Source organism: Acomys minous (assembly GCF_964271855.1).
Source record: "Acomys minous genome assembly, chromosome: 8".
NCBI classification, from domain to species: domain Eukaryota; kingdom Metazoa; phylum Chordata; class Mammalia; order Rodentia; family Muridae; genus Acomys; species Acomys minous.
The window spans coordinates 106,526,145-106,552,476 of record NC_140489.1 but is presented as its reverse complement, the minus strand read 5'-3'; the positions used below and the strand labels follow the sequence as shown (position 1 = coordinate 106,552,476).

The following is a 26,332-nucleotide window of genomic DNA, read 5'->3' as shown; positions in this document are numbered from 1 at the left end:
TTCAGCAAGGTCTCAGACCCAGAGAACATAGATCTTGCTGCTATTCTGTCAGTTTGGTCTATAATAATGAGCACATTATTTAGCCTCCTTGGGCTCTAGCTCTCCCACGTATAAAATTTGCTTCTAAAAAAAAAATCTATTGTTCTGTCTCTTTGGCCTTAACCCCAATGATGTCCCACATGTCACTAAATATGTGTTGTGTCCCTAGCTCTATAACTGAGACTTATCTGCTCATCTTCCCAAGCAAATATGTCAAAATTACTGAACTTATACTGCTTCTGTTACATTTCTGGGGCCAGGAAAAAAAGTTAAAATGTAACTGATGGGCTAGAGCAGTGGTTCTCAACCTGGGGGTCATGAGGCCTTTGGGGGGTTTGAAGGAGCCTTTCACAGGGGTCACATATCAGATATCCTGGCATATCATATATTTACATTACAACTCATAACAGTAGCAAAATTGCAGTCATGAAGTAGCAACAAAAATAATTTTATGGTTGGAGGTCAGCACAACACGAGGAACTGTATTAAACAGTCGCAGCATTAGGAAGGTTGAGAGTCACCATTCTAGGGCTTTCTCTACAAAAAGCCTCATGATGACCTTGGTATTTTCAGGCCTGAACTTGTCCTAGGGGAAGGGAGGTGACCTGCCCAAGGTCACACAGGAGCTTGAGAGAACTATGGTTCAAACTCAAGGCCTCTTCTCTGAGACCAGCGTTCTTCCCAAGTAGAATGTTCTGGAGCAAGAGGGAACCTTCTGCTTGCACAAATAATCCCAGGCATGGAGTAAGCAAATGCTGGGAAATTGTAGCTTCCTTTAATGCCTTTACCGGGGTAGAAGTAGGAGCACAGGGAGGGCCATGTGATCCAGGTCACCGTGAGATCCTTGCCTGCATTAGGAAGGTTGCCAACCGCTGGGCTAGAGGGGTGCACGCAATAGCACTGGCTACGAGAGCCTGAAGACCTGATTGGATCTTCAAATCCAGGAAAAGGTGGAAGAAGGAAACTGACTCCACTGTCTTCTACCCTTCATGTATTGTTGTGTCATGCACCTACTCTCCTCCTTCATCATAGACAGACAGACAGACAGACAGACACCCAGGCAGACACACAGACAGACACACAGAATAAACTAAAAACAAAGAGCACTAACGGATGTGGTCCATTTCCTCCCTGCACGTTCCTTCTTCAATTCTAGCCCAAACCCATCTGCTGTTTATTCTAAGTATTGCACCCTTTAACTAGTGAATTTTTCATATCTTATGTTGTCATGTAGTTTCCTTTTAACTGATGTTTCTTGCCTTGAGGAAGACATTTCTCCAGGCATCCTTTGGGGCTCATTTAAAGTTGTTCTGTTGTGGTATTTCCACTTTACCCACTACACATTGCTCCTTATTTACTCAAGGTATTTGCATATTCTATACATGGTTGGTTATTTCTTTGGTGGTTGTCTCCCTCAAGTGTCTAATTATGTTGGCCCAGAATCATTTCTCCTGAGGAATGTATTTGCCATGTGAGCTAGGCTAGGGATAAAGAGCAGCCCTGGGTCGGTGTCCTCCCGTGAACTTAAGACACAGGAGAAACACGACTCCAGGTGACAAGCATCACAAAACACTGTCTCCGGTGCCATCGTCATCCGGGCATCAGCTCTGGGGAGAGAAGACGACAGATTGCGGGATGCTAGCAGTAGGGATGTGGAGGGCTTGGAGAAAGGATGTCCCAGGCTGGCCAGTTAAGGTGTGTCTGTGTTCACAGGGCTGTTTGTTTTTTTTTAACTTATTCTGTAGGTGTGCCACTCTACTGCGGCTCTGGAATATCTCTGTGGAGACCACATAGGTCCCATGTGACTTGAGCTGTTCTGCACACCAGTGGCAGTGCTCACTAGGACTTCTTTTCAAGGAAGAGGGGAAGGGTTACCAAGAGCATCATTTAAAAGTCCCTTGCTGTGTCACATGACTGCTGGCCTCAGGCACTGCCGAGGCTTCTACCCCACCTACCAGGTCATAGCCTCCTGTCCCTGCATGGGTGTCTCATAGATTTTACACATCTGCTATTTCTTCAGGGTTGAACTTAAGAGCAAGGGAAGAAAGCGCCTGTGCTGACTTGCTTTTTATGCATGAGGCCCCTACAATTAAAAAGAAGGGAAAGCGGGCAGTGACCCTCACTCACGATCCTGCCTGAACTGATTTTTTTTTTTTTAATTCTTCTGGACTTAACAACTCTTTAAAAAAAAAAAAAGAAGAAGAAGTCATAGAGATGACTCAGTCTGTGGGTGATTTTGGAATTCCTTGAATGATATCGAATTTCTAATTGTAGCATTTACTTTGTTGCTCTTTTATTGAGGAGAAAACCTGTTGGTCATCAATTGAAGATGACAAGTATAAGGGGGCAGAAGCATGGGATGTGCGGCAAATGCTCAGTTGTCCCTCTAGTTACATTTATCCGAGTAAGGATTTGATGTAATAGTCACCTCTATTTTTAATGGATCAGTATGGCTTCATGGAACTTTACCCAGTGTTCACACTCATCTACAGCTGTTATTCTCTTCCATACTCTGCCTATCACAAGTACGGCTAGCAGAACACTTGGGGTCTATACTTTGGGCATCCTTCTAGCTCCCTTTCATCTTCAATTGTTCTCTTCCTTTCCATAGCAATGGAACATCCCTGACGGACCTTGTACCCTCCCTGCCTTTGATGTGTGATTAGCTATTTCTTCATGATGCCCTGGCTCCCCAGGGGAGTGGTGTTGATGGATGAAGGCCTGGTTGTCTGCTGCTGCTGGCATGTTGTTACTCCGGGACTTGAGAGAATGCAGTCTTTCTGAGCACACCCCATCCACATTGATACTTCTGAATACCACTTTGCCCAGGAATACATCTGAGTGTTGCAAAACTCCCTTGTCCATCTCCTTCCCCTGCCTTTCCTCTTAAGCTTTCTTATGGTTAATCTTTACCCCTCTTGTCATCACCTCAGGGTATGAAGCTAATGGAACACTAAAAGGCATCGTTCTCTAACTCTGGTCAGTGACCTGTCAGGTGGAATGTAGACAAACTCCCTCCAGCAGAGCTCTGCGGGGAGCCCCTAGACAGCTGGAGTAAAGGCTTCTCTTAGGGAAGGAGGCTGTGGGGGAGCCACACCCTCCTACCCCCACCAGCACTTGGAACATAGGCCTTTGGTTTTAAGGCTGCAGAGAGGAGGAACATGACAAATGAGGGGTCTGACTGGGGTAAGCTAATGTCACGGGGTTTGTTACCGTGGGTGAAATTCTTTTCTTCATTAGAGGGATGCAAGGTTTTACTTAATATCCAAACATCTGAAGAAGAGTGGATTCTGACATTACTGTGGAGCCAGTTTTTCCTTTGATTTTTATGGGGTGATAATTCTACTCTTCCCTCTGTTGTCATCGAATGCTGAACGGGGATGGTATCTACCTTTCAAGGGTGTTGGGTAAATAAAATGAAGTACCAAATGGTAGTTTCTGTGCATTTAAAAAAAATCATAAGATGAAAACAAACAAACAAACAACAACAAAAACCCAATCAACCAACCAACCAAAACTAAACCAAACAAAACCAACCAATCAACCAAAAACAAACAAACAAACAAACAAAACAAAACAAAACAAAAAATAGCCCAGCAAAAATCACCTAGAACCAGATAGTAACTGTCCATTCAATGCATGTCTTTGAGTCCCCTTTGCTAGGTTTACAAGTGCTTGCCACGATGGCAGGCTTTTAAAAAAGAAATGGGGGAAAGAAAACAACAACAACAACAACAACAACAACAACAACTTCATGCTTGGCAAGTCAATCACTTTACTGACTGGGCCAAACTGAGCGGGAAGCGTTTGCAACAATGAATTTAATGTGGTTAACTGTTTAGACTATTTTGTGGTTTGACCTCCCCCCCCCCACTCTTTCTTCCTTCAATAATGACCCTTAATCACTTTCTTCTTACACCCTAGGGCATTTATTTATGGTTTGCTCACCAGAGGGAGGCCTTTCCCGGTGTTTGTATTTTTGAAAGCCGCTGCCTTCTGTACAGGGAACGGAGTCCTCCAAGCCTACTACCTACTTTACTGTGCAGAATACTCGGAGTCGTGGTACACGGATGTTCGGTTCAGCTCCGGTGAGTGAATCTCACTGTCGCCCATCCTTTCCCAGCTAGCACCCGTGCCACAGCATCAGTCACCGTTGTCTCTTCTCATCCTGCTACAGTAGCCTCCTTTTCCACTCACACCCTTCCTCTGGCCCGTGTCCTTCCGTAAGGCATCTGGAGAGACTACTTATCTTGCTATTTCCCATCTTAACGTCGTCAATAGATTTCTAGTGCTCCTAACACACAAACAGGCTCCCCTGCCTATGCAACTCAAATGGTCTCTGTCTTTCCAGCTTAGCGGTTTTCCTGCCGCTCTTCCACCCTGTTTTCTGTACTAGCCGGGAAGTCTTGCTGCTAGGTTTCTGTCCCAGCACTTTTGTCCCTGTTCCCAGAATGTTGTGCCTCTCTGAGCTTCGAGGCTTTGCCCTTCTCTCTTGCTTTATTCATCTCTCTACCAATTTGCTCCTCCTTAAAGAGGCTCCCCCCCCCCCCCACCCAACACCTTACCGAAATAATTGAAATCAGTTGTTAAAAGTTCCCCTGTATTTTCCTAGGAAGAGGAGGTGGAAAAAGTGTACACCAGAGGGAATGGAGACACCAAGAAAACAAGGCCCTTTAAATCAATGCGAGCAGAGCTCATGTGAGCTCAGAGACCGGGGCAGAGAGCACAGGGCCTGCACAGGGCGGCGCCAGGTCATCAGGTCATCTGTGTGTATATGATGGCCTCCACTTTAGTGTGATTTTATGGAATTCTTGAGTGTGGCAACATGTGGGCCTCTGACTCTTGTGCCTTCTCTTGGGCTATTTTCTTTCTGTTGGTTTGTCTTGTCCAATTTCAGTGTGATAGTTTTTATTTTTATCTTATTATATTTTATTTTGTCATATTTCATATTTAAAAAGGAGTAAATGACTGAAAACCCAGCCACTAGGGTAAAGTGACACTAGGCATCTCAACTACAGGACAGGCCGGTGAGTGACAGGTGTGACTAACATATAGTGACACACACACACACACACATACACAGACACACACACACACACATACACATACACACACACATACACATACATACACACACACACATACACACACACACACATACACACACACACACATACACATACACACACACACACATACACACACACACATACACACACACACACACATACACATACACACACACATACACACACACACACACACACACACACATATACACATATATTTGGATGCACTTTCATTTGGTTACACCTTGTGTTTCTTTGGGGAGGAGTATTGCTTTCTTGATTTTAAGGGGGTTATATTGGATTTTTTTTTGTTTTTTGTTTTTTGAGAAAGAACTTAAAGTTAGGTGGGTGGAAAGGGGGAGAGGGTCTGAAAGAACGTAGAGGAGGGAAATAATGTAGTTAACATATATTTAAATTTCAAAAGATCATTTTAGCCAGGTGCAGTGGCACATGCCTCTAATCCCATCAACCAGGGATGCAGAAGGAGGAGGCTCTGTGAGAATTCAAGGCCGGAGATGAATTGTGGAAGCGTGGGTGCTGCTCCTCAGGACAGCTGCCTGCATAGTTTGCTGAGACAAAATCTCTCACTGGAGTTGCTTATGTGTCTAGATTGACTGGCCGGGGGTCAGCTTCTCTCTACCCCCTTTGCTGGGCTTACAGATGTGTGCTACCATGCTGGGCTCTTAAAGGATGTGGGCTGTGGAAGTAAACTCAGGCCCTCACTCAAGCCAAACTCTTTACTGACTGAGCATCTCTCTCTCTGGTCCCCTCCCCTCAGGTTTGTAAGAAGAATCAAGGTCCAGGACATTTGAGTTATTTGTATAATATCTTGGCTCATGTAAGAAAAAAATGTCAGTAAAGATCATTCTTAATCCTAATAGCATGTGTCACACCCTGCCTCCTGGCTGTCTTTAGAACCGGTTCCTGCTGGACTCTCCCTAGCTGCTTTATGTCTAGCCTGGATGACTGCAGTCAGCAGTAACCCTGCACTGAGGATCCCGCCTCCATCCTGACCTTCACCCTCTTCCTCAAGCTGCAGTCAGAGAAAACATTCAAAAAAAAAAATCACAAAGGACCAAAGGTTTCACTGTGTAAATACTGTCACACATGTGACAGTCCTGTCCTGTCCACAAAACAAAGAAATGGAACAATCTTCAGAAGGGGTTAAGTAATGATTATGGGCTGGAGAGATTGCTTAGCAGCTAAGAGCACTTGGCCCACTTGCAGAGGATCCAGGTTCAGCTCCCAGGACCTATGTTGGGTGATTGACAACTGCCTGCAACTCTAGATTCAGGGGCTCTGAGCCCTTTTCTGGCCTCTGCACCTGCACACGTGTAACACACATACGGGCGCATGCATGCAGATAGATACACAAAAATAAATCTTACAAAATGAAAAACACAAAACAAACAGGTGCGAACACTTGTATGGTATGGTGTATTTTATGTAAAAATGAGACAGAAAGAAAATGTATGTAAGTGGGGAAAGAGTATTGGAGTTCTAAAACTTCCCAATTGTGCCTCAGAGTAAGGAACTGGGGCTGAGACTTTCCCTCAGTGTAGCGGTCCTTAGGTGATGACACTTCATTACTTAACTAAGAAGGAAATACATTGGTGGCTAGAGAGATGGCTTAGTAATTACGGGTAGTTACTGCGCTTGCAGAGGACTTGCATTTAGTTCCAGCACCTGTGTGGCACCTCAAGGTCAGTCACCTGTGACCTCAGTTACAGACTCCAGTACACATATGCTGCACAGATACTTATATAGATATAACACACACACACACACACACACACACACACACACACACACACACATGTAAAACAAAAAAATGGGAGAAACTGCACTGATGAAAAGTCTCCCAAGTTGGTGCAACCTTATAGAGTTTTGGGTAAGAGTTCAGGCAGCAAACTGTCTCTGTCATTTCGTAATTTTGGAAGCTGCTAACCTGCACTTCCTGTCTATTCAACTAATCCATTTTATTCCTTCTCAAGTCTCTGATGGGGTTGAAGACCAGATAGTTTAGTTTCACAATTAAGCTTGCTTGTTTAGGGGTTAAGATGTTTTTAGATCTGGATAGATGTTTTAAGTTGATAAAGATGAGATATGATAGCTATTGATTTACATTCAGAATTTTAGACTCACCTAGATAGGAAAGATGTTTTCTTCAAGGTTGCCAAATACAAATAGCCAAAACACTATAAATTTAACCTATATATAATTCCTGATTGTTTCATGGTTCTTCTTCTTTTTGCTATAAGTAGTTTATTGTATATATGTATTACACACACACACACACACACACACACACACACACACACACACAAGTCCTTATATAGTAAACTAGTAAAGGAACCACACTTGAAATGATCTTAAGCCATTTCAAAGGAAGTACAGCAGATAGAGCCATGAACAAGTCATCTAGTCACGTCTGGGAATAGAGTCAGTCTGAGGAATGACTGTCTCTTCTTTTCACAGGTAATCTCTTGAATAAAAAAACACTACCACCACCACCACCACCACCACCACCACCACCACCTCTGGGCTAAGTTAAAAAGGCTCTAAAGGATATAATAAGCAGACACTAGCTGTGACTCTACCTGATCTTGGCTTATACAGGCCACCTGTAAGAGGCATTTGGGGGACATCTGAGGGAGCAGGAATATGGTTTGAAAGTTAGCGTGGAAGTGTTAGATCAGGTGAAAACTGAAGGATGTGCACTGAGTGTTCAATGTGGTGATTTGGGGGCATAGGAGTGGGTAATCTGGTTGATGAATTCACACTAATTGTTGCCTAGTATTCTTTCTATACATGTGTAAATTGCCTTTACAATGATATTAAACAGAAAGGAGGCTCTTGTTGGCATATAAGCAGCTGTCTCAAAGTTGCTTAGGAACCTATGACATCATTGTCTGCCACTGGCAGGTGGGCCAGACTATAAAGGGGTGACCCGCCACCTTGTCTCTCTCTTAATCTTGCACATCTCCCTTACACTTTCTCTAAGGGTGCCCCCTCTCTTTCTCTCCCACCGTCTCTCTGTCTCTATACCCTCTTGGCCCACTGAGGCCCTAGCTCCTCTCCCCTTCTCTTCCCTCAGATAAATCTCTCCAGATCAGGTGTGTTGCATGCCGTCTCATTTTTAATGATAACAGCTCTACTTCTTCCAAGCTCAACTCCTACAGATGATCTCCTGTTGCAGGAAAAAGTCTACCCCCCCCCCCGAAGGCTTGTAATTCTTCCACCTGCCAACAGCATTCATTTCATTAAATCATTTCATTGAGGATAATATTTATACATAATTGCAAAGAATAGATTCACTATTTTTTTATTAATAAAGTTTGTTCTTAGACAGTTCCATGCATGTGTGTGATTGCCCTTCAACATTCACAGTGGGGCATGACAAAGAAGAGAGTGGACCTGGCCATTGGATAAGCCAGCCAGTTGGTCACTTGTGAATGAGTCAAGAGCTTGGCTCATTGATTTATTACAATGGTTTATTTAAGTATGCACAGTGCTGCTACTTCCTGCTTGCCTCTCTTTCCCTCCTCACTCTATCACACTTCTCTGTCAGCCCTAACATTTTACCCTGGGTATAGTACAATCTCTCCTCCACAAAAGCTTCAGACCCCATCTGATACCAGTTTTCAATTTAGCAACTAAATGCCCTCCCCTCCTTTATTTTAAGAAAGAAAAAAGCCAGCCAGCGGTGGTGCATGCCTTTCAATCCCAGCACTTGGGAGGCAGAGGCAGGTGGATCTCTGGTTTTGAGGCCAGCTTGGTCTACAGAGTGTTCCTGGACAGCCAAGGCTGCATGCAGAGAGACTCTTGTCCAACAAACCAACTTATCATGTATGAAAAAAATACCAAAATCCAACTGAGTCTTTTGGCCTGTCTCCTCTCTCCTTTGCCCAGGTGTCTTCCTATTTATTCTGGGAATGGGAATCAACATCCACAGTGACTGCATGCTGCGGCAGCTCAGGAAGCCCGGAGAAGTCGTCTATAAGATCCCACAAGGTAATGGCAGAGGCAGGCGGATCGCTGTGAGTTCGAATTCAGCCTGGTCTACAAAGTGAGTCCGGGACAACCAAGGCTACACAGAGAGACCCTGTCTCGAAAAAAACAAAACAAATATTTTTTTTGTCTTCTGTATGCATATATGTGTGTGGGTGCTTGCGCATATCCACAGGAAGGCGACTTTGATGTCAAGTGTCTTCTTCGACTACACTTTCACCTTATTTAGTTGATTCAGTCTCTCACTGACCCTGGCACTCGTCCATTCAGGTAGGCTGGCCGGTCATGGGCCTCCAGGATCCTCCTGGCTCTGCTTTCTCCTCACTGGAAATATAGGCATGTGTCACTGTGTCTGGCTTTTATGTGGGTACTGGGGATTGAACTCAGAACCTCAGGCTTGAATTGTAATGACTGGGCCTGAGCGCTCATATAATGGGCCCCGTGCCAGGCCGACACTGTGATGGCTGTGGTGTTACCAGGTGGCGAATACCCAAGGTCTGCTGTAGGCTGAGTGGCTTGCCGTCATGTGTGCACTCTGCTGTTGACTGACGTACCATGTGCAGCATGTGACTGGGCCACTTTGGAGATCAAGATACAGAAAACTTGCAACTGTAACTGGTCCCGAGAAACTAGGAGCATGGGTCTGACAAATAAGCATGTGGCGATGAATCAGTCCAGGTGGTCAACACATGCACGTGGACAGTGGTTCCTGCCCTTCTGGATCTAAACTTGACCTTATTTGCTGTAAAAATGTTCCGGATTATATGATGTTAGTATAGACTGACAACTGCTGATTAATAATAACAAAGCTATTGTGATTAGTAATACATTTAAATGAGCAACTATTGTCAATTCCTTGGTATTTAAGAAACTAAATCAGACCATTCATGATGTGCAGAGATAACCCGACCCTTTGCAATAGACAGGCAGTCATCCCTCACAAAGTCATGGGTCTTAGGGCAAGAAGGCAATGACACAGTGTCATCCCTAAGAAACGCAATAGCAAGGAGCTTGCGCCTTGTGACAGCTCTCTCACAGCTGGGACACCATACTGGACAGAGCTTATAGTGTCACAGAGGGGGCAGTTAGATGAGCCAGCCTGTGCTATCAGCAGGGTCCTTGCCATTGGGGGTGGGAACATGGGGTGACTTGCTTACATCTCCATAGCAGCTAGAAAGTGGAGCACTTGGGCAGGAACCAGGCTAGCTAACCCCCTCTATTCTACCCCTAATAGCCTTCCACCTGCCAGCAAGGACCCATGGCCAAACGGCTCTACACCCTTTTGAAAGGGTACCCCAGTTGGTTTACACATGAGTCTGTGGGCAGCACTCTCATTCCAACCATATCAATACTTTAAAACTCTGGCTTAATAATTAAATAAAGATGAATTGATACAGTTTTAAGAACAGTTTTTGAGAAAGCAGATTGCCAAGGTCAGTTTCCAACAGCATTATGAGAATGAGAGAGAGAGAGAGAGAGAACAGCCTAAAAGCACATTTTAATGTAATTAAAGAAGGAGAAAAGCTGTTTTGGTCACAACTTTCCTAGTTTAATGTGGCTCATAAAGTTTGAGTGTGGGTATATTTAATGGCATTAGAAACATTCTGATTTCTAGATGCTTCTGAGAGAGGCAATATCTGGTGGGTTATCTCAACAGCAGCTGAACTTTCTAACCCCAAAAGGACCCATATTCTCTCCTTTCAACATCAACAGTGGATCACACAGAAGCCAGGTAGTGGAGGGTCAAAGGGTCAAAAAGAATTACACAATTTCTCGTATTTTTTTCAGTGTAGTGTGTTGTGTCACTTCACGTGGCTGATATGCACCGGGACGGGTGACCTTGGGACTTACCCAGGAAAAGCTTGGGAAGGTGAGGAGAGACTAAAAATGTCCTTTAATGTAACAAGACAAGAAACAGGGCATCTGAACACTCTTACTTATCTTGTTCGAAGCAGGTGGTCCAACAGGTGGCAAGGAATTTAGGACAAAGCCCGTGTGAGTAAATGAGGCCACTCCTCAGCACCCCAGAGCATTCTCCAGGCAAGGGGCTGCTGCTGTTGCTTTGTTTTCCCTTATGTCTGAGAAGCTTCCTGTGAACTCTGGCTGTGAAGGAGCCGCCCACCTCAAGTTTGTTTACCCATCTTTGTGTACTTTGGAAGGAGGCCCAGGGATGCAGTGTCACAGCAATAAGAGCATCGTCTTCTGGATTCTTCTGCTCACAGGTGGCTTGTTTACCTATGTGTCTGGAGCCAATTTCCTGGGTGAGATCATTGAATGGATGGGCTTTGCCCTGGCCGCTTGGTCTGTTCCAGCCCTCGCCTTTGCATTTTTCTCCCTTTGTTTCCTTGGGATGAGAGCTCTTTACCATCACAGGTAAACTTTTAACTGAGGCTTGTCTTATCTAGTGTTGCTTCCTGTCACTAGGATTAAAACAACAACAACAACAACAACAACAACAACAACAACATCAACAACAAAACCAAAAAAACCAAAACCAACTTAAGGAAGAAAGGGCTTATTTGGCAGGCTCACTATTCCAGGCAATGCACAGCAGGGTGGTAGGAACCTGAAGCTGCTGGTCACATTGCGTTCATAGTCAAAAGTGGAAAGCAAGGTTATTAATGCATACATGCTCAGCTCAGCTTGCCTTCTCTATCTACAGAGCTCAGAGTCCCTCATCAGGGAATGGGCCTGCCCATGGCTAGCAAGGGCCTTCCCACATCACCAGACTTAATCAGGACAACCCATCACAGGCATTTTTTTTCTGAGGCTATCCTTAGTATAAACAGTATAAACTGGAGAGTGACTACACAGAGAAACCTTGTCTCGGAAAACCAAAAACCAACCAACCAAACCAAACCAAAATAACCACCGCCCCCAAAACTAGTTCCTCACAGGTGTGACCAGAGTCCTGCCTAAGGGTCAAGTTGACAGTATTGTCACAAGGTTGTAGCATCCACATGGTGTTCTCTAAATAAGATCTTAGCACATGGAATCATATTTATAAACATGACAATATTTTCATAATGGAAATTTGGTACCATAACCAAATTGTATTATTAAATTCTGACTATTTTTTCCCTTTGGTTTTTCGAGACAGAGTTTCTCTGTGTATTGCTTTGGCTGTCCTGGAACTTTCTTTGTTGACCAGGCTGGCCTCCAACTCACAGAGATCTGCTTGCCCCTGCCTCCCCCGAGTGCTAGGATTAAAGGTGTGTGCTACCATGCCTGGCTCTAAGTTCTGACTTTTAAAGCTTTTACTGAAGCCAGAATTGAGTTGGATAATGGTAGCAGTAAATTTTATTTATTTATTTATTTAATTTAAAAAACTTTACTACTACTACTACTACTACTACTACTACTACTACTACTACTATTATTATTATTATTATTATTATTATTATTATTATTATTATGTTTCAAGACAGGGTTTCTCTGTGTAGCCTTGGCTATTCTGGACTCACTTTGTAGACCAGCCTGGCCTCAAACTCACAGCAGCCTGCTTCTACCTTCCCGAGTGCTGGGATCACAGGTGTGTGCCACCGCACGTGGCTAAATTTGTATTTTTAAAAAATAAGGTTGTGTAGATAGAAACAGCGGAGGTGATGGCTGGGAAGCCGCTGTGTCCACCTTGTTGAGGAGGGTTTCACACTATCCTTCCCTGAGGATGTACTTAACAGTTGATGAGTCGGAGAGGGACATTTTCTTCAGTGATGCAGCCAGTGGGAAGGGGCCCGTGTTCTTGTAACTTCTCACCCGTGTTCCTATGAGCAACCCTAAGGAAACTCGTTGAATCATAAACATACAAAAGCCGTGAAAATAGAAGGGAAATGTTTGCAAAGGGACTAGTGGAAGTGGGAAGGGACCAGAGAGGGTAACAGAAATGGATATGGTCAAAGTATGTTATATACGTGCATGCAAATGTCACAATGGAGGTTGTTATCATGTATAACTAATATATCATTAAAACAAACTAAAAGATGGCTTCCCATAGCGAGTTGCTTGGTTCAGGCTCTTTGCCTGGTGGTTATTATCAGTTGTCTGGAAACTTCAGATAATGGGCTAAGAAGGGAAAGAGATGTCCATGCTTCAGTTCAGTTCTCCACCGTATTTCTCCATCGGTGCTCCAGCGAGCGATGAGAGCACTGCCCGCACAAAGGTATGCAGGGGAGCCCCCACTGCTCCATCTGCTGGTACGTGCTGGAACTGCAGGCATTTCCAATCCTTGGAGGGTTGGTCTAACAGCTCATTAATCCATCAGGGTAGGGTAAAAGAGTTAACTGAAAGTTGTGTTCGGGAGGAAAGGGTGGTGCATTGTTTACGGTCGCCTGCTTACCTTCAAGTAGAAAGAGAAAGCCTAGAGGCCAAAAAGAACACACGGAGTACAGAACGGGGCTAAGCGCTCCTTAAGCTTTTGTCGAGGCTCGCATCTTTGCCTGGCTAATGGTTTTTCTAATAGTATTTAGGATTAAGTGAGGTACAACGTCATTTCTTCTGTGTGGAAACTGAGGCAAGTTTGGAAATAGGCAAATCTGCAGTTTCCTCTGTGACCTATTCCTGTCACCCCCAAATTGAAAGGGACAGGGATTCCAGGGTTCATAGCTTTTGAGGGAGTGCCACAGCCCTCTCGCTGCCCATGAGAGGGACTGAAAGAACGGCAGAGGTCAGGGTATCAGCCGGTGCACAGGATGGTCTCTGAAAAAAACGGAGACAGAGAAGTTCTTGGTCAGTAATTCCAGCAGCAGTTTCCAGCTGGTGCAACATCAAAATCAAATTGAGGCCATCTGGTTCTGTCCCTCTTGGAGGGAGAGCCAGGGGTCTCTCCTTTAATAAAACCAAGGCAAGGGCAGGCATTGGCAGGGGAGCCTGAGCACATAGGGTCTTTTCACATCAGAGCAGGGCTTGCAGACCAGGCACTTCTGGCACACACGACTATTTTTGTCTTCCAGTTCAGACCCAGAGCACTTTAGCAGAGTGTGTTTTGTCTTTGTTATGCCTCGAGGGCCCTTAGCTTCAACTAGTTAAGAGGACAACTCGGTTACACAGAGGAAAGGCATTAATGTCCTTAGGCTGTCCCCAGCTGCCTGGCTTAGAACAAGGGAGCCCTATCTATTCAGAATTCTGGAGACCAGAGGTTTGGCCCAAGCGTACAGGCAAGGCCGTGCTCTCCTTTGGTTTTGTTAGGTTCTGGTGGAGACTCACTATTCTTGGTTTTTCATGGCTGGGGTGGATGCTTCATTCTGATCTCAGCCAGTTGTTCTGTGACCTTTTCATCCTGTGTGTTCCCCCCCCCCCTTCCCCATGTTTCTTTTCTGATCTATGGGATTAAGGGTCCATCCTGCACCAGTAATTACATCTGCAAAGACCGCAGTGCCAAAATAAGATTGCATCTCCACGTGTTGGGAGTTAGGATTTCAACCTACCTTTTAGGGGCCCAAATTAGATCTATAGTAATAGTGGCATTTACAAGCCTCAGGAAGGGATATTAAAAAAAATGCTGCCAATTCCCTGAGATTAACTTTGCCCACAGCCTTTGGTAAATTTTATTTTTATTAGCATGTACATAGTGAGCCTCATGGCATTTTCATACACGTATAATATATTTTACCTATTCACCTTTTTTTAACTCTTTATTCTTTCCCTCCTGCTCTCATGTTTTTAATCATATTTTCAAAGATGTATTTTTATTTTATTCACATGAGTTGTGTGTGTTTGTGTGCACACACGTGTGTGTGTGTGTGTGTGTGTGTGTGTGTGTGTGTGTGTGTGCCCAGAAGAGGGCATCAGATGCTGGAGCTGAGTTTCAGGCCTGGATTTGAGAGCCCTCGACATGGGTGCTGAGACCAAACCAGGTTCTCTAGGAGAGCCATACAAGCTCTTAACTGCTGAGGCCTCTCCCTCTCCCTCTCCCTTTCCCTCCCTCCCTCCCTCCCTCCCTCTCTCTCTCTCTCTCTCTCTCTCTCTCTCTCTCTTTCTCCCTGTTTATTTACTTTTCATGATCAAGTGTGGCTCATTAGAGTCACTTACAGGGTCCTGGGTAATGATCTCTTTACAGGAGCCTCGAATCCTTACTGGTGCCACACCACTGAAGAAAACATCTCTCCCAGTGGGGTGTGGTGGGGCACACCTTTAATCCCAGCACTCAGAGAGGCAGAGGCAGGCGGATCGTTGTGAGTTCAAGCCCAGCCTAGTCTACAAAGGACAGCCAAGGCTACACAGAGAAACCCTGTCTCGAAAAACAAACAAAATCATATCTCTCTCCCCCAGGAACTGTTAACTGCCTCAGGGAGAGGCTGGCCCTATGAACCCCTTACTCCTAGCTATGATTATCTGCCTGTAGGTCCTAGGAGGAGGGTCATGGCCGGATATTGACAACCTCAATCTTGTGCAGGTTTCATGTGGGTAATCCCAACTGCTGTAGACTCAGGAGGGCAGCAGTGAGGCCACACTCTAAAGACAGCACTTTGCCTCATTCCTCTCTTGTCCCAGCTCTCACATTCTTCCTGCCCCATCTTCTGTGAGTCTCCTTGGAGAGGGCGATCCATTCACGGCCCAGCACTCAGCACTTCCTTATTCTTAGTACTGTGACTTATTATGGGTCTTTGTGGCTACTGCTGCTCACAGCAAAAAGGGCCTGCTCTGAGCAAAGCCCACAGCAGTGCTTATCTATGGGTACAGACAAAGTTGTTTAGACAGCACTTTGGTGGGCACGTCTCTGCTTAGCTAGAACAGTTCCATAGCATTCCCACTAGGGCCTATGGTGTCCCCAGCCATGGGCTTTTGCACAGACTTATAGCCTCACATGCAGATCTCCTCCCATGGAGCAGCCTCGGGTCCAATCAGCGACTTGCCCAGTGTTTTTGGGAAGCTCTGACTTCCTGTAGTTTTCAGCAAAGCGAGTCCAAATGAGTCCTTTGCCTACTAAAAATCCGGTGAAACGTACAAATCACAAAATTTACCACTTTAACAATTTTCAAATGTAAAGTTGAGCGATACCAAGCACATTTGTAATATTGCAAAACCATCACTACTACCCTCTGGATATTACTTAGTATTATGTGCACATAGATTACCAGCATTTACAAGGTTCAGCCGGTAGTGAAGGGGTGGGGGATGGGCACATTGTCTCTGGGATGGTCAGATGCTAAATAGCTGGGTTGATTTGTAATGTTTGTGCAAACTCACCCGTTGACCACTGCTCTCTTGCATTTATAATTACTCCTTCCTTTCTTGTCTTTTTAGGTTCTACATCAAGATGTTTAAGGATTATCCCAAATCTAGGAAAGCCCTTATTCCGTTCATCTTTTAAAGAACCCCAATTTTAAGGAGCAAAGCTTCTATGAGGAAACTATCCAGCTGCTGTAAAGGATAACTGAACAATCCTTGCTCACATGTATACATATGGTGATGTATATGTTAATAGGTCTCTTGTTATTCCAAGTTGCTTGAGGCATGCTGAGCAACGCCTACTTAACCTTTACTCCTGTCTGCACAGGGACCTCTAACCTAATTTCTTTTTGGAGCTTCACAGAGGCCATGTTCTCCTTAGCTATCCCTTCTAGAAGCTTCCCCATTTCATTCATATATATATATATATATATATATATATATATATATATATATATTCCATTATATGATCTGAAGACATGACTTTTTCTTACTCTGTGTCAGTTTTGGGAAGTTCTGCAATTAAAATCCTTTGGGCTGACATAATGAAATACGATATCATAACATTTGCAGGAAAGTGGGTGGAATTGGAAATTATTATATTAAGCAACATAACCCCAACTTGGAAAGACAAATACTGCATGTTTGTCTCTTATACAGATCCTAGATTTTAATTTATATAGCTGTATTATATATCTGTTTCTATGTGTGTGCTGGGGACATATAGTTCATTAAATTAGAAGGGAGGTCATGAGAAAGTGAAAAGATCTTGTGGGGAGGAGAAAAAGAGGGAAACAGAACATGTGTGGCATGAAAGCAGAGAGAGGCTACTGCAGGAAGGAAAGAGAGCAGGGGGAAAATGTAGGAGAACATGGGAGGAGAGGAAAGGATGAGGGTGGGCAAAAATAGACTGTGTGAAAATGCCATAATGAAACTCATTACTTTGTATGCTGGTTTTGAAAACCCAAACCAACCAGCCAGCCAACCAACCAACCAACCAACCAACCAACCAGCCAGCCAACCAACCAGCCAGCCAACCAACCAACCAAGAAATAAGATCTGGGCAGTACCTGCAATTAAAAGCAAACATTTTATATGCCCAGAGAGTAGCAAGATTTATATTTCTAAGCAGCATAGACCCAGAGCATGCCTAAATGAAAGCCTAGTCACTTCTTCCTCTTCATTAGGAAGATATGGAAAAGGAGAACTTTAATAATGGAATTCTTTTTTTTTTTTCTCACCCAAGTCCCAGGAGGTTTCACAAATAGAGCTATAGTAGCTTCATCCATAACACTGGTATGAATTTTCTGTATGGTCCCATTTTATTGAAAACAAAGAAAAAGATCCAGCCATGAGTGGCTCCTGAGAGAATAAAGAAAGGTGTGGAGAGCCACCATGTGGTTGCTGGGAATAGAACCCAGGACCGTTGGAAGAGCAGCCAATGCCCTTAACCTTTGAGTCATCTCTCCAGCCCCCAAGAAAGGTGTTGCAGCAGACATTGTAAAGTCTTATTTTGGGGAACTGATGGGGAGATCCAAATATCAGGGACACATTAAGTCTGAGAAGTTCACTTACGTGACACGAGAACACTCCCCTTGAAGACCTCTGCAATGATGGGATGGAATCAGAAGCCTGCAGTGAGTTTCTGTTGGATTTCCTCCTCCTTATGATCCTCAAGACATATTTGAGAAGATACATCACAGCAGTAGCTGAACATCAGCCCTAAGGTCCCAACGACAGAAGCAGCGATCTGCCAGCAGATGCTCATCTGGGCAGAAAAACCCATTTCACTCAGTTCAGACAGGGCTTCATGCATGGCTTTATTTTCATTTTATCTTGCAGTTGAAATGCCAAGTTGTAAAAATCAGGAGTATTTTTTTTATATATATATATAAACTGAAACCTTGGTATGTCTTTAAAACGGTGGTTCTCAACCTTTCTAATGCTGTGGCCCTTATCCATAAAATTATTTTTGTTGCTACTTGATAGCTGTAATTTTGCTATTGCTGTAAATCACAATGTAAATAAATACCTGTGTTTTCTGATGGTCTTACGTGGCCCCTGTGAAAGGGTCATTTGACACCCAAAGGTGTCATGACCCCCACACAGGCTGAGAACCATTGTTTTAAAAGTTGGAAGGAGAGACATAAGAGATGGGAGATGATGAGACGGTGAGTGTGACCAAAGTGCTACACACGTATAAGAAAACGTAATGAGACAATGAATATATATATATACATACATACCAGTGGCTCTCAACCTCCCTAATGCTGCAACCCTTTGATACAGTTCCTCATGCTGTGGTGACCCCCAGCCATAAAGTTATTTTGTTGCTACTTCATAACTGTAATTTTGCTACTGTTTTGAATGGCCATGTAAATATCTGCTATGCAGGCTATCTGATGTATGAACACTAAAAGGGTCAGCTCACTAGGCTGGGAAACACTGCTTATGTTGAGGAGAAACTGGAGGGGCTCAGCATGCCAAGCCTGGTTCCCCGTGTGGGAACTGGGGACCGAGTAGCAAATATGCACTCGAGTGTGCAGCCTCTCATGAAGGGACGGCTCCCCTAAAGAGGCCGAAATGGGGCTTCTGTGAGGAGGGGACTGAGTACCCTGAATCAGAACGGTTGGAAACACGCATATCTCCTCAGGCGCAGGTGTGAGGGCTCGACACCATTAAAAGCATGCTTGAGAACTGAGCACCGGTTTCATCAGTTGGTACAGAAACCGACCTTAAGTTAACACCTGGGTCCCGAGAGCTCTGAAGTAGGATCTGTAATGATGATTTGGATTGTAGTGTCACAAGCAAGTGTTCTTGTCCATGAAATGTCTCTCAATTCACGACCGCCGCCGCCACCACCACTTGAATAAAAAGACGCAGGACTTCTGAGACATTTACAATGTATTTATTGAGGTGTGTGTGTGTGTGTGTGTGTGTGTGTGTGTGTGTGTGTGTGTGTATGGGGTTTCTTTTCCCTTCCTCCCTCTCATTTTTGATATTGCTCTTTTCTTTCTTGTCATCTTTCTTCATTTTGCCAACCTGAGCTTAGGGGCTATGAACAGGAAAGAAAAGTATGCCTGACACTTTCTAAATCACAGCTCAGACTCCTACGAGGTACAGTGGTGGTGTGGGAAGACATGCCGAGATTAGCATTGTCCACAATTCAAGTGACACGGAGGAGGAAAAAAATACACCATGTGTCAAAGAGCTTTCACTAAAACAAAATAACTGGGCTAAATCATAAAGAGAAAAGGTTTAATTTTGGCACATGGTCCTAAATTGTTCAGTCCAATTGCTTTGGGCCTGTGGCAGGCAGCATATAGTGGTGGGGGCATATAGTGGAACATCATGTTCACTTCCGGGTCACAGAGGGAGGGAAGAGGGAGGGAGGGGGGAGGGAGGGAGGGAGGAGACAGACAGAGCCACTAGCCGCTAGAGTTCCACAGCCCTCCTTGGGGAGGGCATGCCTCCCCTTCTCAGTGACACAAAGGCGTCACACTCTGTCCCACCTATTAAAGTTCTCCCACCTCCCAGCAGTGCCAAGATGGGAAGTGACCCCTAAGGCACAGGCCTTTGGGGAAAATTCTCAAGCTTAAACTGTGTAAACTTTCATGGGAGCGGTGAATTCTCCTGAAATAAAAGCTTTCTCGAATGCCTGTGGTTGAAAACCACTTTCCTCATATCCTGTATTTTGGATCTGGAGACGTAGCACAGTAGAGTGCTTGCCTAGTAATTGTGAGGCTCTGGGGTCCCTGTTTAGCACCAACCTGGGGTGTGCCCCAGCCCTTGGGAGGTCCAAGTATGAAGCTCAGAAATGCAACGTCATCATTTCGCTACATAGGGAGTCATTTAGAGGCCAGATTGAAAGACATAAGACTCTGTATTAAAATCATTTTAAATTTGGATTAAAAAAAAATCTTACTGACATGTGAAAAAAAAATCTAGGGCAATCCTTGAAATGTGAAAAATGCTCAGTAAATGACTCACACCATTTGCCTAGTACTCTGGCAAAACTGCCATTCAGCAATTGCATGTTTTTGCCACAAGAGTGCACTATTGAGAACTTTAGTCAGGTGAGTTCTGTTAATTTACCAATGTGTGTTTTTAAATTTTTATTTTTATTTTATGTGTATTGGTAAGCAAATTGCCTGCATGTATGCCTGTGTGAGGGTGTCGGATCTTAGAGCCTCAGACAGTTGTTAGCTGCCTTGTGGATGCTGGGAATTGAACTCGGATCCTCTGCAGTCTGTGCTCTTAACCACAGAACTATCTCTCTATGCCCTTCCAATGTTCTTTTAAAAAAAATCCCACAAAACCCCTTATTGCCATTTCAACTTAGCTGAGTGAGCCACAAACGTTCATTTTTAAAAGACGCTTTAAACTTCGTTATTATTGAGTGTGTGTGAGTGCACTTGCGCAGAGGTCAGGCGACAACTTCTGAGAGGTACTTCTTCCCTTCTGTCATGGGCTCTGGGTTCCGGGTGTGAGCACTGACTATCAAGTTTGTGTGGTAAGTGATTTTACCCACTGAGCTGCCTTGCATCCTGATCACAGACATTCTTAATTTAAATAAGAATTTAATTAATTAAATCAACTAGTTTAAATTTGCATGTAATATGAAATCTTTCCTTGACACCTGAAGGTGTCTCAGCCATCTGAAACCATTGTTTTAAACTTCAGTGTTCTTTGTTGAAGGCTGGGATGGATATATCTATATATCTATATCTATATATCACAATATATTACAATATAATATATAATATACACATACATATATAAATAAATATATAATACAACAAAATTTTTAACATGTCTTTATTCCATATACATATTCTTATTTCTATTTTCCCCAAGACAGAGTGTAAGAAAACTAAGCAATTGGAGTGGAGGCCTCCTCTGAGTGGTTTTTATTAATTCTCCATACTTGTGGCTAACTGCCAGGAAGCATTTTCCTGCCCTTTCCCAAGAAGCTTTCGCAGAGGGAATGTTCCCTAGATTTAAAACGTGCAAAGTGACATTTGGCTAGTCCTGTGCCTTCATGTTATGGGTGGAAAGCTATGGGAATAAAATGCTCCCTAAGAAGCTCAGCTAACCCGAGCATCATTGTGTCCCTTTGAGGATCAGCAGTCTTTTTCACTGCAGGCTTCCACAGGGAGACCCAACAGAACCCTGTAGGTCTGAACCCACCCACGCAGGAGTCACTTATTAAATAGTTACTACACACAAAAAATTAGTAGTGGGTTCTGGACATTGAAGGCAGGCCCCAAGCATGCTAAGTGCACGCTAAGCTCTACCCAGAGCTCTGAGGCTATTGTTGGGTCAGACGTGTCCTCTGGCCTTTAGGGGCAGCCATGTGGGCTTGTGTAGAACTCACATAGGAGACAAGCGTTGACATCCAAATTCTGGGCTCTTTTCGTATGTCTGTGAGTCGTCTTCTTTGCTCACCCCAGGAGGACCAGTGGGGACACTTGTCATGAATCTGTTCACAACAAAAGGGCCTTTCCTGCCTCATAGGGTAGAGATGGGGAGGAAGGTTCTATTCATGAATTCTCATCTCAAGGTGTACCTTCTACGGAACGATGCCCCATTGTCTAAAAGGCAGATTGAGCTCTGATGAGACACTTGCAACCAAACAGCGATGGAGGCGTCTCACACCCTTCCCAACACAGGTAATTAAGCTTTTGGTCTGCAGCTGTCTAGACTTCCCATGGTTACCTCATGACTGTCACCTGATAACCAGGTGAGTGGCTTTAAGGCACAGCCATGGGCCTGACGAGTCATTTCTTCCCTTGTCTGACCTTTGGTTCTCCAACAGCCATGGCCAGGGGCCCAGGCAAGCAAATGAGTTGGGTGCAACAGATGCTGGGAGGGTGTAATGGCCCATTGAGTAGAGTGAGTTTCTGAGGAAGATGTGCTTACTCCACAAGTCCACAGAGCTGTGATCGTATATGATCCTATGTTAATTCTATTGTGTCTCATTTCTTCCTACAAACTTAGTTTGGGATGTGGATGGCTGAAATAAAGGACTGGGGAAGGTGACAGTGTGTAACCGGCTGTGCTTGTCTCTCGTTCTGAGCCTGTTAGGCTCTGGGTTGGTCTTGTCTGAATTCCATCCGCACTTAGATGGAGGTGCCCCTTCTCACCTGGCTGGGAGCAGGGCGGAGGGAGAAAGATGCAGACGGAAACGGAAGCGTGTGGGGAGGAAGTCTGGTAGAAAAACAACGCTAAAGACCGTGGACAGGAGGGCTCCCCTGGTGCAGCGGCCTCCTCCCTTTCCTCAGGTCCAGATTGGAAAGGTTGGATGCCTTCCATATGCTCCCAGGGAAAGAAATTCTCCTGAGGGGTCCAATGAGCCCCTCTCGCAACTCCATTTTCATACCAGGAGAAAGCACGTTTGCTTAAACACAAGCCGTATGGAAGTGTCTCACAAAAGCACTTCAGACATGTTTCTGTCAGCTCACCTTATAAAGGTGTTTTTTGTTTTTTGTTTTAAATCTGAACAGCAAGACTCCCGTGAAGGGAGGTGACGTGTGATTCTGAGACATGTGGTTGCATTCCGTGCCGTGAGGTAGGCAGGGAGAGAGGAACATCCAGTCTATTTGTAGACTTTACTTTTCATTACATGGCCTAGACCAAGCCAAACCAAGCCAAACCAGACCAAACCAAGCCAAACCAGACCAAACAAGACCAAACCAAACCAAACCAAACCACATCAAACCCAACCCAATGAAACTCAACCAAACCAAACCACTGACCTTTTCTTATAGGGGTGCAGAAGCACACACGTTTGAAAACATTTTGAGTCAAGGAACCTCCAAAGATGCCACTGAGTTTGTTTTATGTTTGTCGCTTACTGCTGGGCATGGGGCCTGCACATAAAAATGTTTTGTATCCCTAGTGAGCCTCCGTTAGAGAAAACTAAGTTTTCCTTTGTGAGTGGTTATCAATTGGAGAGAGCTTCTGGGTTAGGGATGAGGGCTTGTGTCCAGTTCTTCTCTCAGTGAGCTGGGACCCTGCCCCCTCAAACCCCCCCCCCCCAATCTGGTGCAGACCTGTATGGCCCTGTGCATGCTGCCACAGTCTCTGTGAGTTCATATGAGCACTGGTCTGCCTGTTTCCTCAGTGTCCTCCATGCCCTCTGATTCTTACACTCTTTCTGCCTCCTCTTCCACAGGGTCCCTGAGCTCTGAGGGGACGAATTTGATGGAGACATCCCATTTAGGACTAACTGTTCCAAGGCTTTTTACTATCTGCACATTGTCTGGCTGAAGGTCAGAACAGGAACTCAAATGGCAGAAACCTGGGGGGCCGGAGTTGATGCAGAGGCCATAGAGGGGTGCCGCTTACTGGTTGGATCCTCATGGTTTGCTTAGCCTGCTTTCTTATAGAACCCAGGACCACCAGCCTAGAGACAGTGACACCTGCAATGGGCTGGGCCCTCCTCTGTCAATCACTAATTAAGAAAGTTCTCTACAGGCCTGCCCACAACCGAATCTTACAGGCGTTTTCTTAATTGAGATCCCCTCCTCTCAGATGACTTTAGCTTAATGTCAAGTTGAAATAAAACTATCTAGCAGAGGATCTTACTCTTACTTTGTGGAAGGCAACCAATAGCCTCAGCAATTGCCTGGGTTGCTTGGGGATTCCCAGGGGACCCTTCGGCCAACAACTTGACTAGGTGCAACTCATTCCTAGCACTTGGGAAACTTCATATATATGGAAGCTTCTACAGTGTTAGGTTTCCATGTGAGCCCTCAAATAGCCCTTAGTTTTAATTATTTGGCACCCGCTACTTTCCTTTCCCTTCCTGTTTGATCGTCTTCCTATTGCAATCTCCCTGCCTTGTCCATTCATAACTATCCCATTTCCTCCTCTTATGGAGTTAGTTCCATCTCTCCCCACTAGTCCCTCACTTTATTTCTGACCTGTGTGGGTGTATGGATTGTAGCTTGCTCATTGAAGACTTAACAGTTAACATCCACATTATTAGTTGAATATATACCATATTTGTCTTTCTGGGTCTGAGTTACTTTACTCGGCATGATTTTTTTTCTTTCTTTCTTTTTTTTTTTTTTTTAGCTCCATCCATTTACCTGCAAATTGTATGATTTCATTCTTTTCTGTTATGTAAATGTACCACATTTTCTTTACCCATTCATCTGGTGATGAACATCTAGGCTGCTTCTAACTTATGACTATTATAAATAGAACAACAATAAATATGGTTGGTCAACTGCCTCTGGAGTACAATTAAGCATCCTTTTGTGTATATGTCCAAAAGTGGTACAGCTGGACCTGGAGGTAGATTGATTTCCATCTTCCTGAGGAACCGTTTTACTGGTTTCCATAGTGGCTGAACAAATTTGTCCTCTCACCAACAATGAGTGTTTCCACATCTTCAAGAACATGAGCTGTAATTTGTTTTATTGATCTTGACTCTGTTGACTGGAAAATCTCAGAGTACTTTGATTTACACTTACCTGATGACTAAGGGTTTTGATTTTGTGTGTGTGTGTGTGTGTGTGTGTGTGTGTGTGTGTGTGTGTGCCATTTCCATTTGTTTTCTCTTTTAAGAAATCTCTGTTTAGATCTGTATTCTGTTTTTTTTTTAATTGGGTTGTTTGTTTTCTTGATGCCCAGGCTTTTGAATTTTAAAATAAATTTTAGATATTAACTATCATATGTATAGTTGGTAAAATATTTTCCTATTCTGTAGGCTTGATGCTTTGTCCAAATGACTGTGTCTTTCGCCGTACAGAAGCTTTTCAGTTTCATGAGGCCCATTTATTAATTGTTGACCTTAGTCTTTCCTGTGTTTATGGCGGGGCATTGCTGGATCGAGGCAGAAGTCTGCTTCCCTTCCAGAAAGCCAGTCTGTCTGCTCTCAGAAAAAGGGGAGTAACTCTCTTCTGACCTCAGCAGAGCATAAGTCTCATTTGGTGAAAAGGGTCGCAGCTCTGGTTCTGCTTTGATAAGATACTTCACAGCTGCCTCCAATGAGTAAGAGGCTCTTTCTGTTCTAGAGACGGGCTCCCAGGATATTTCCTGTAAACAGAAGACAATTCCAGGAACCTCCTCCCATTCCACAACCCCCAGGTCTCCCTTTTTATGACTCCCAGAGCTTAAAAACCCGGGATCACCAAGTAGGGGTGGGTCCTTCCTTTTGTCCTTCCCCTTCACTTTGGTTCCTTTAATCTTTTGGCCTAACTCTGCCTCCCTCTTCTCCCTTGAATGCTCGCGACTTTAGAATGGACATTAAAGTGCAGTCTTTTGGTTTTTGACTGTCTCATTCCGGTTCGTGGTCTGTACTTCCCAAGCTGTGGCTTTCTTCCTCTCTTGGGAGATGCAGTGGGGCCACCTTTCCGCAAAGAGGCCTGAGAACCTGCCTTCTCTCTGCCCCAGAGCACATGAATTTTCCTGCTGGTGAGCGACCACTGCACTTTGTTACAGTTTCACTGTGTTAAAGTACGCTGACTCACATCCCTGTTGGTCCGACGGACAGATCCTCTGTCATAGCAGGCTCTAGGCCAAGGAGCAGCTCCTGTGGAGTGAGGGAGCCTCCCTGAAACTTGGAGGAGTAGAGAAACAAAGACAATCATGTTCAGAGAATTGACACTTATGAGTTCAAGACCAGTTCATACTTTCTCTTCTATCAGATTCAGTTTATTTGACCTTCTGTTGAGGTCTTTCATCCATTTGGAGTTGATTTTTTTGTGCAAGGTGATAAGTGTGGATCTATTTACACTCTTATACACACAAACACCCAGGCTGGCCAGCACCATTTGTTGAAGATGCTGCATTTTTTTCCAGTGTTTTTCCCCCCCTGATTAGGTGTCCATCAGTGTGTGGATTATTGTCAATTTGATTTTCTTGATCAATTGCTTTTTCTTTTTCTTTTCTTTTCTTTTCTTTTTTTTTAAACTGTAGCTTTGTAATATAACTTGAGGTTGGGAATGGTGATACTTCCAGCAATTTTTTTTTTTTTTATCATTCAGGATTGTTTCAATTATCTTGTTTTGTTTTGTACTGTGTATGTGTGTGTG

At 44.3% G+C, this 26,332-nt stretch overlaps 1 protein-coding gene across 1 annotated transcript in view; it reads left to right on the top strand.

Annotated features, from left to right (window-relative positions):
- Positions 1-16,658, top strand: part of SRD5A2 (steroid 5 alpha-reductase 2) — a gene marked incomplete at its 5' end in the record, with an annotated part of 36,678 nt that extends 20,020 nt beyond the window's left edge. Inside the window, 4 exons of the mRNA XM_084793815.1 lie at positions 3,964-4,127; positions 9,021-9,122; positions 11,342-11,492; positions 16,362-16,658. Coding sequence (XP_084649941.1) covers positions 3,964-4,127; positions 9,021-9,122; positions 11,342-11,492; positions 16,362-16,428 — 484 coding nt within the window. The 3' untranslated portion in view covers positions 16,429-16,658. The remainder of the gene's footprint in view (positions 1-3,963; positions 4,128-9,020; positions 9,123-11,341; positions 11,493-16,361) is intronic.
- Between the last annotated feature and the right edge of the window lie 9,674 nt (positions 16,659-26,332).